The 9,257-nt window shown below is 33.1% G+C and overlaps 3 protein-coding genes across 3 annotated transcripts; 1 reads left to right on the plus strand and 2 right to left on the minus strand.

Annotated features, from left to right (window-relative positions):
* Positions 1-1,420: 1,420 nt before the first annotated feature.
* On the plus strand, positions 1,421-3,349 carry Tsp_07667 (hypothetical protein). Its single transcript, XM_003381085.1, has 6 exons — positions 1,421-1,514; positions 1,596-1,723; positions 1,788-1,900; positions 1,964-2,048; positions 2,179-2,403; positions 2,498-3,349. Exons 1-6 carry the CDS (start codon positions 1,421-1,423, stop codon positions 3,347-3,349), a joined length of 1,497 nt encoding a protein of 498 aa, XP_003381133.1.
* Positions 3,350-4,648: 1,299 nt separating this feature from the next.
* On the minus strand, positions 4,649-6,472 carry Tsp_07666 (hypothetical protein). Its single transcript, XM_003381086.1, has 6 exons — positions 6,429-6,472; positions 6,281-6,369; positions 5,214-6,179; positions 5,008-5,075; positions 4,707-4,766; positions 4,649-4,657 (listed from the first exon to the last, which is right to left on the minus strand). The coding sequence occupies exons 1-6, from the start codon at positions 6,470-6,472 to the stop codon at positions 4,649-4,651; spliced, it is 1,236 nt and encodes a 411-aa protein (XP_003381134.1).
* A 2,054-nt stretch (positions 6,473-8,526) lies between these two features.
* On the minus strand, positions 8,527-8,606 carry Tsp_07665 (hypothetical protein; the record flags this gene model as incomplete). Its single annotated transcript, XM_003381087.1, has 1 exon — positions 8,527-8,606. A coding segment is annotated over one exon (80 nt), but the record flags the coding sequence as incomplete, so codon positions are not given.
* Positions 8,607-9,257: the final 651 nt, after the last annotated feature.

A 9,257-nucleotide genomic window follows, 5' to 3' on the forward strand; every position in this document is an offset into this window, starting at 1 on the left:
ACTGCTTGTATAAAGTCGGCGGTGTCAAAGAAAAGGAAAACAGGTTGACACAGTGAAGCATATGGCTGACAAAGACCTTCACCTTGGTCAATATCTGTTCTCTTTTGGATGCGTTCATTATTCCGTTGCTTGTACAGTTATAGTTCTGTACTGCTCTTCTTATTATAATTGATAATTTGCTCTTTTTGTTTGAATTGCATTAATTTTTTTGAATCTTTGCAAAATGTCATGTAATATTAAAAACAGGGATGATATTAATCAAGGATGAGATGTTCTTGTAAAGAAAATATTTATAATAATAATTATTATTATTGTTAACAATAATAAACACTGCTGCTGAGTAAGAATATCCAAGCTGAACGGTACATGATAATTTGCTTAAATAATTGCTATGAATGAATGAACAACATTGAAAATCTCTGTCAGCAGTAAAATTGAAAGCCAAAAATTTTTTTTCCAAGGAGAGAAATTCGTTATATGTAATTTTGTTTTTTGGAAATGTTGTCTACAATTTCATTAGTTCAGCTTTCTTTGGTTATTCCTTATTCCAGATGGTCCTTTATTCTGTCATTACAGTCCGTGTTATAAAGTTATTCTTACAGAAAGCTGTTGTGGCCAAAATGTGAAGAATAAAAGCAATTCAAATTGTTCCATTAATTGTATTGGCATTGATTTTTCATTTCATTACTTCGACTGGCTTGTTTAGCCGTTGAAGCCGTAGCTGCATTTTGGTTTTTGTCCATTTCTTTATTCTTCCAGTAGTCATTCGGCAAAATCGATGTGCTCATAATAATATTAGATATTGTTTTTATTCTATTTTTTTTCAACTCTGCTTGTATGGATTTTCGCACGACTGCTCCGCTTTCTTTTTTAATTTTGGGCAAATTTTGTACTGTCCAATTGCTAGCTGTTGGACCGTATGATGCAATTTGTCACAGCGGCACTTTTAAATTCATTTTCAACAGCTATTTCCTCTGACCACCAGGTCATTACATGATGAATGTTCTATGATTGACCTTCGTCTTTTCTGACATCAAGTTTTCCCTCCATCGTTGCAGTGAAATTTTGTGATGTGACATTTTATTTTTATTATTATTATTATTACAAATTGTCGAGGTTGTTCATGATAAAAAAAGAAAACATCCTGCAGAGCGGAAATTATTTTGACCTTTGGCTTTTTATGAATTAATAAAGCGTAGGTTGCATGCAACTTGTATTAATTTGTTGTACCTGCAGTCAACCATTGTGTAAAGTTGAGAAGCAAAAGAAGCATGCATATATATATATATATGATGATGAATTTCAAGCTAATCTAAAGCTTTTTTTCACTTGTTAAACTTGAACAGCTTATAGATACAATTCAATTGTCATAGATTTGGGCGATCTGCTTGATTGTGAAGTATTTTTTCCACGTACGGGAATGCGTTCTCAGCTGTTGGCTCGTGAAGGACGCCACGGTCAAAAGTCGGTCCCTTTTAAACTTTGGATTCAATGGGCAATCGATTCAGGCAAAAGTATACGCTTTGTTTTATTTAAAATTTCTAATATATATTCATATATTTTTATTGATAATTTTTGATTTTGATGAAATTTAGCCGTGAGAATTTATGTTCGAGAAAATCAACTAATTCGGCCAGTGTTGCAGTATTTGCACAGTGTCAGCCGACGATTAAGCCAGCTAATTGTTCATGCGGATCTTTTTCGTGATAACTGTGGCAAGCAGGTGATTTCATTTAGTTTTGCATACAAATTGGGAATCGGTTTTTTTTCTTTTACTTTTTTTGTAGCTTTCCTTAGATCCCCAATTATTTGTTAAATTGGTGGATGAATTGGTGCCGAATGCGTTCATTTCGATCGGTTGGACTAGCCCGATCGATGAAACAAAGCCGTGCGTTGAAAAGTAAATTTGATGAAAAATTAATGTTTGTTTATTTTTTTAATATTAATTTTACTTTATTTCAAGATATACTTGGAGCAAAGTATTTCAAATGCTACGACTCACGTATGAACTTCCACAAGCGGTTATTTATTCACTTTCACTTCGTAAAGTATGATGGATAATTTTATAATTTTGAACGAACGAATTAATAAATAATAATTAAAATTGTTGTCGTTTATGTTTAGCTAATATGTATGTGTAGGCTTTGATTTTGATTGAATGAGGAAATTTTTGTTCAGGCATTGCAATCCATTGAAGAGTTGCATTGGTTATTGAATTGTCGATCTGGTTCGTATGCGGTTGTTGGTGAAGAAGATCATCAATGGCTGCTGAACGGTGCCGAATTAAACACGGTGCTGCAATTGGGCAGGTTTGGTTTGAAATTGAACATGTTGGGCAAAGTGCAGAAGAAAAACTACGGCGCCATGTTGACCCACTCTTCTTGGCCAAAATCTTTAGCTCAAGTGAGTATCTGTCCGTTGAATCTGAATATTTAGAATTTATTTATTGTTTGTTTATTTATTTTTGCCATTTTATCAAATTTCCAATCATGCATAGAAGCAATCCCGGCGAGCAAGTGACAACCGTTTTGCTGATCAGTGGAAAATTGAAAATTTTAAACACCCGAACGTCGGTTTGGCTCGTATAGTAAACGTGGGCAATGATGTCGCGTTGCTTGGCTGGCCGAGTGGTTTTCTGACACCAGTTGAAAAATCTGACTCTGATGTAAAACGAGTTCGATATGCAAATTGGCAATCATTGTCCGGACGGTTGGTGCTGGCCAGACGTGAGCAGGCTAATTTCAGTTGCGCAGATCCGTCTTTGGCGGTACATTTGGCAATCATTCTCGGCAACAGCACCTACAAGCCCGTATCACCGTCCGTGGACGGTGATTACAGACTGCTGATCAACGTCTGCGATGGTCGTGTATCGGTTGAAAATATTCATCTGGTCGGCGGCAATTGGTCGACTCAGTGCGCCGCTTTCACCTCAGCCTCCGTACTTCACAGTCGAGAATGTTATGACTTTTTTCTCATTGATCGTCAAGCTGAGGTTGAATTCACGGTCGACGCGGTTCCATGCTCCAAACCGGCGCCAGGTGACTCGACAACTCCTACCTGGTGGCCGTGGATCAGTCGTCAAGCTGTGCGACTTCGTCTGCCCAAACCGAACATCCAGTCCTCAGACGAACATCCCCAACGACAAACTACTACTGCCAGTCTGCTGCATCATCGTCGTCGTCATCGTCGTACGCTTTATATTCAAAAACATGGTGACGACTCGATCGATCTACTCATACAACATCTTCAGTATATTTCTGCAGCCTCGTCTGAGCATCGTTCTGCCGTGTTAATTTTGCTGCTGCTGTGCTTCTTTTTCGCTTACAAAGGCGTCGTTGTTATTCTATAATATGCAGCATGCATGCATACCTGTTTTCTTCACAGATTTTTATTCAAATTGCTCTTACAATTTTCATCTTTTGTTTTGATCACTTTTGATCCATCTGGCAAACTCAACAGCAACCATCACTCCATATTCCATTGAAATAAAATTAAATTAAATCAATGATCAAAACAAAAAAAGAGAAACTCGATCAATCGATCAATCAATCAATCAACGCTTTGCAGTGTAATTTGATTTTTGAAGCAGATTGCTTTTAGAAAAATTTACCATATTTTTCACAAATGTAAAACAAACAATACTTGGTCCTTTGTAGAGATTTCACAAAATTTATTCGTGCATGAATGCACAAACAATAAATCCATACGTAATTGAAATTTGCATTAATTTTTCAAATTAATAAATTACATGGAATGATGAGCTAAAAGCACTTGATTGATCGGTGATATATTATATTTTTTCTTTTTCAAAAAAAGTATTTGCAATCGGAAAGCGCTTGACATTCCTTTGCTACCGTAACTAAATCCAAGATTAAACCTTAATTTTTTTTACACTGTACCTAAAAAATACAACAACACTAATCAGTCGATGGTTCGTACGAAGTTACTTTTTGGCCGAACTTTTTGTTGAAAAATTGTGCCTGCCAATCGGTAAGGTTACTTTTTCTTTTTTTTCAATTGTTCGTGTAAAACTCTTGTTTTGATTGTGAGAACAACGATTGATAGTATCCCATTTGCTGATAATGCTGACAAAATGTAATCGGTATTAAAGTGACACATTTACAAAAGGGTTGACGCTTCTGTTTAATGACAACCAATTTGACAGATTCTTGCATACGAAAAGCGGAATTCAGTAAACTTCTGATATGCATGTAGATGAAGAAATTGATCGTAAAATCAACTTTTGTTCATGCTTTTGCACTTGTACAATTTGACGCGTTTTATTTTAAACATACTTTGACGAATCTTTTTTTCAAAATGATGATTATATCATTTTGAACTGTTTTCAACTTTCAAATTGAAATTACTACTTTAAAGAGTTTTTTACAATTTCAATAAGAAGCAATGTTGTATATTTTGATAAATTTTTATTTATATATTTAATTATACATGTCATATGTTTATATATATGTCAGTTAAAAACGTTAATAAATAAGCAAACAGATGAGTACTTTTACAAATATATTATATGTGTGAAGTTAATATTGATTTGGTGAAAGTGAATTGGGAAACAACAGCGAAACGTTAAATTATAATAATAATAATAATAATGATGAGAAAAATAGAAATAATTATAATAAATGAAAAGTTATGGTGACTAAAATGGAAAAATTGTATATTTTTTAAAAGTTAGGCGATAGATAAACTGGGTAAATGCGATAAGATTCGTCATAATACGAGCTTGTTGTGCTTGGCGCTTCTTCACACTAAAATGAAAATTCATTGTGAATAATAAATAAAGTACAATGATGACATTATTATTATTATTATGATAATGTAGATGAGTAATTGAGCAAGCAGTAGAGTGCTCAAAAAGAAATTATATTCTATGAAATGAAAAAATATATTTATGAAACGAAAATAGAAGTTATAAAGTTTAGTACTAGATATTTTATAATATTAAAATCATATTTTGAAAATTGTATAAGCAGCTACAGGATTACTTACTTGATAGAAGAATTTTTTGTAAATCATTACGAAAACGGCTATAAAGATGATAAACCAAGCAAAGGTATCTAAAAAAATATGAAATTAATAAGTAGGCTATTTTTGTTTACAGCTGTTTTTATAAGAAAACATAAATTTTAACAAATGAAAAGCTAGAATTGAGCTCGCTCGTTTGATAAATTGACAAAAATAGCGTCACAACATACTGTAAAAATTTATCAGCAGTAAGGTGAAATCCATCTCTTCAACAACACTCGCTTCCATCATTTTCAGTAGATTGTTGATTTCACGTTCACTTAAATACATAGCATTTGAACAGTTGCATGGGTACATTTCATTTTCAGGGCAAGATTTTCCATATGGCATTTCCGGTGCAGTTTCGTAAAAGTATCTCAATTCTTCGATGCATTTAGTTGTGTCACTGTTGTTAGATATTTGTTGGAAACGGCAAGGAACGGTTCTGGAATAAAATTTACAATTTTGATACGGTTCGTGAATGCAGAAATATCCGTCCCATTGGCTGTCATCTGCACAGTCGATCAATTTCGATTTCAATTCTTGAACATTCTTTTTCCCTTTGCGAACGGTCGTTATTTGGCAAAAGAATTTTTCCTCCGTATGACTCAGTGCCCATTGAATACTTTCATGTTCAATATTGTATAGTGCATTGCAATTTTGTATCGGCACGTTCCAATCGAATAAACAAAATTCGGTTTCTGTAATTCGTCCCAACACATTCTCTGACGTGTGGTTTATCATGAGCAATGTGACATTTTTTCCACAGCAATTTTCCAACGATTTTATTACATATTGATCCGAAGTGAGCAGTCGAACTATTCTTCCATAATTCAGTGTTTTCTTTCTTTGATTTGCATAAATCATTATGCTTTCGTAATTCGACATGCGTCCATTTTTGTAATTCGCCTTGCAATAATTTCCACTAGCGAAAATGTCGTCCAATATTGCTGTTGTTTTTGTTTTGTTCGCATTGTCTGCATTTTTGTCCACCCAAGTCAAGCATAGACGGGAGTGTTTGCTACCATTCAATGGAATTTCGAATCCGAAAGTTTCATTGTTTCTGTTTTCATACGGACAGTTGAATGATGCGTACAGAATTCGGACAACAGTAGCGAAATACAGCAGGAAAGAAATTTCAGATTTCATGGTTCTTGCTTAACACTAAATATGAGAAGAAAAAAAATATATATGAGCAGAATGGGAAGAAGCTGTGAAATATAAATTAAGAAATAAGAAGAAAAAAATTCTTTTTTACCGTTTCGTGGTAAATTTCTGTAGGCGGGTATTCTCGAGCTGCGAGAGAACAAAATGAATTGGTGTACTGTTTTGAAAGTTCGGCAAACACTTTAAAGTAAAAAAATTTTAAATTTAAACAAACATAACTTTAAAATAATTTAATTCACTTTTCCATAAGCTGAGGTGAACTGTTTGATTGGCTGCCTGTCATTGGTCAAATTTACCGTTAATTAATTGGTTGATCAAAGTGCGGATTGATTTGATTTTTTCATTGACTGTTCAATATTGTAGCTTAGTGTGTTCAATTTGTATTTAAAAAAAGTAAAAATAAGTATGTATAATGCATGTTATTAGGTTCTTTATTTGACGAAATCAAATGCACAATTGGCAACTTTTCCAAACAAAATCTGAAGTAAAGCAAAAATAAATTTCACAACTTGAAGCATACTATTATATATATATATATATATACAGTGCAACTTTCCGACATGCATTGTATATGTTTAATATCCCAGATGATTATTGTTTGTGTTGTGAATGTAAACTGATTCATTTGTGCAGAGACTTTACTTGTAATGATATGACACAATATGATGCTAAATGTATATATAACGCACACACAGAGAAGCAACGCACTCAAGGAGAACGCAAAAACCTTATACGCACATACATTGCATGAGATAAACTACTGGTCCTACTGTAATGTTCCTGCGTGCTGTTTTTTGTATATATTTTTGATCGTGCTGTTTTTTGTATATATTTTGATTTGGAATCGTAATACGTAACAGCTTGCTATTTACTTTTTTCAAAAATATTTCTTTTGTTTATGAATGATTTTGTTTTTTGATGAAAAAATTGCGCTTTTACTCTTGTTAAGCCAGTTTGTAGACTGTAATCAAAAGAGAACTAGTGTTTCCAAATGATAACAAGAGAATGTTTTTCATTAAATAACATTTTCAAATAATTAAAAATATTTATTAGGATAGTTTGATAAAAATATTTTTATTTTAAATTTATTATCATTTTGTGTTTTCAAATTTTTGTCCGAAATTGAACCTGCCGTTGATTGGCGTGCGTTTCTTAAATGTATGCTTTGGTCTTCGAGATAAATTTCGCTATCTTTATGGCCACTTGTGTAGCCACTTAGGTAGAATTTAAGTAACATGTGAACTGAAACAATTGCAATCCGCAGACGCCACAAATCTTTCTCGTAATGTATACACTACATGCGTTTGGTCGTTTGATTACATGATTCTGGCTGAATAGCTGGCGTGGTGCCAAGATTTTATATATTTTATATGTAAAAGTGAACTGAAACTTAGTACGTGATTTTAAAGTCTTTGATTACGTCTGATTTGCTCTTTGTTGCTTTGTGTACTGATTGCTGTACCAGTCTGATCATTTACATTGTAAGAAAATTTTGTTAGCTTGTGTTGTGGTTTGATGTTCAAATGGGCTAAGATTGTGGTGAAAGCTGGTTGGCATTGCGCGGATATCTACATTTGTAAATCAATTTGACGGAGCAATTTGGATTAAGATTCAAATAGCCGCGTTCTAATCTGTGGAACTTAGGGAATTTGATTTGAAATTGATTATTAAATAGAAAAAAAACAATGCTATTTCGATAAAATTAATGGTTTTTGTATTCTTATATGTAACAATTTTTATGTTGATCATCAAAATAAAGTAATGAGACAATCATGAGAACGTTCGTAATTAAACTTCAATTTCTTTCATACTGTAGTGTAGGGTGACAAGAAATCAGTACAGTTGTATGTATCATATGGTAACAGTGTGCTGTTCTTTTTAACTGGATAGTTTGCTCAAAACTTTAGGTAATTTAATGCCGATAATTCACCTAATCCCATTTTAAATTCCATTTTCACAATGAGCATTTGGTAATTGTATTCCACATTCAAAAAATGTCAGTAATATTAAAATGCACTGTGTGGTAAATTGCGTTAGAGTTCTGTTGTTATTTTGAGAACGTTGTTTAATAATAATAATAATAATAATAATAATAATGATGATTTCACGTATCACAAAAAGGAAAACTTTAAATGTATATTATATTGAATAGCAAAGTTTTTTTTTCGTCTTGATATTCAGTTTTCGTATGATTTTTTTTATCAAGTATGATAATGTTCAGTTTTTAGTGTTGTTTATTTTTCTTTTGAATGCATTATTTAGCGTTTTCATACTTTCATCTGCTCGGTTTTATCTTTTTATATTCGGGATGGTGGTAATCGCAGCGATTTTTAAAAGTTACTTCTTATTAATAACTAGGTTATGTAGATCAGTATCGCACTTCGAAATAGACTTTCGTTCAATTAGACTGCTGGTTGCTGAAAATTGTAGTAGTCAAGTCAAAGTGTATCTCGAGCATGATATTCAAAGAAATCTTACGTGGTGATATGATTTAAATCACTACAGTATGAAATTTTGAGCTGTCTGATATTGTTCATGGCTACATGTTGTAGGTTTGGTTTTACCTTTGAATGTAAAATATATATGTATGTATATCAATAATTTTTATAAATGTTTTTTGGTTTTAAAATCCACTGGCATACTGTTTTGAAAAAATACTTTCCTCGGCAAGGAAAATGGTGTAAAAATTTCTGCTGAACATGGTGTTTACCGGCCCACTAAGAAGGGATAAATTCTGACCAAAAAGTAACCCCCCCCCCCTTGAACTTGGATTATATTCAATAATCCTATTTTGAAATGTATCCCTGGAATAAGAAGTGTTTGATTTTTTATTTTCCAATCAACCCCGAAAACCGTCGTGAAAAAATTCCAAAAAAGGCCATTGGGTTTAAAAAATGTATTTTGTTTTGTTTTTAATCCCCTATCCGGGGTTGGGAAAATTTACGGGCCACACAATCCCCCGGATACCGGTAGTTTTTATTCTATCCTTCCACAAATACCTCCCACAAAAAAGAGGTACAATCCCCCTACACTTTTGTGTTGGGTCCCTTGCAACAAAACCTAGCGCC

This window comes from Trichinella spiralis (assembly GCF_000181795.1).
Source record: "Trichinella spiralis strain ISS 195 chromosome Unknown Scfld2, whole genome shotgun sequence".
Classification (NCBI taxonomy): domain Eukaryota; kingdom Metazoa; phylum Nematoda; class Enoplea; order Trichinellida; family Trichinellidae; genus Trichinella; species Trichinella spiralis.

What these genes read in the sequence shown, in the direction of transcription:
- Tsp_07666 (XM_003381086.1), bottom strand. Translation starts at nt 6,472, where the DNA reads ATGACAGGCAGCCAATCAAACAGTTCACCTCAGCTTATGGAAAA. An exon ending in CAGAAATTTACCACGAAACG is followed by an intron (nt 6,180 to 6,280) that starts GTAAAAAAGAAT and finishes TTTAGTGTTAAG; the next exon opens with CAAGAACCATGAAATCTGAA. An exon ending in ACTGCTGATAAATTTTTACA is followed by an intron (nt 5,076 to 5,213) that starts GTATGTTGTGAC and finishes ATATTTTTTTAG; the next exon opens with ATACCTTTGCTTGGTTTATC.
- Tsp_07667 (XM_003381085.1), top strand. Translation starts at nt 1,421, where the DNA reads ATGCGTTCTCAGCTGTTGGCTCGTGAAGGACGCCACGGTCAAAAGTCG. An exon ending in ACAAAGCCGTGCGTTGAAAA is followed by an intron (nt 1,901 to 1,963) that starts GTAAATTTGATG and finishes CTTTATTTCAAG; the next exon opens with ATATACTTGGAGCAAAGTAT. An exon ending in ATTCACTTTCACTTCGTAAA is followed by an intron (nt 2,049 to 2,178) that starts GTATGATGGATA and finishes ATTTTTGTTCAG; the next exon opens with GCATTGCAATCCATTGAAGA.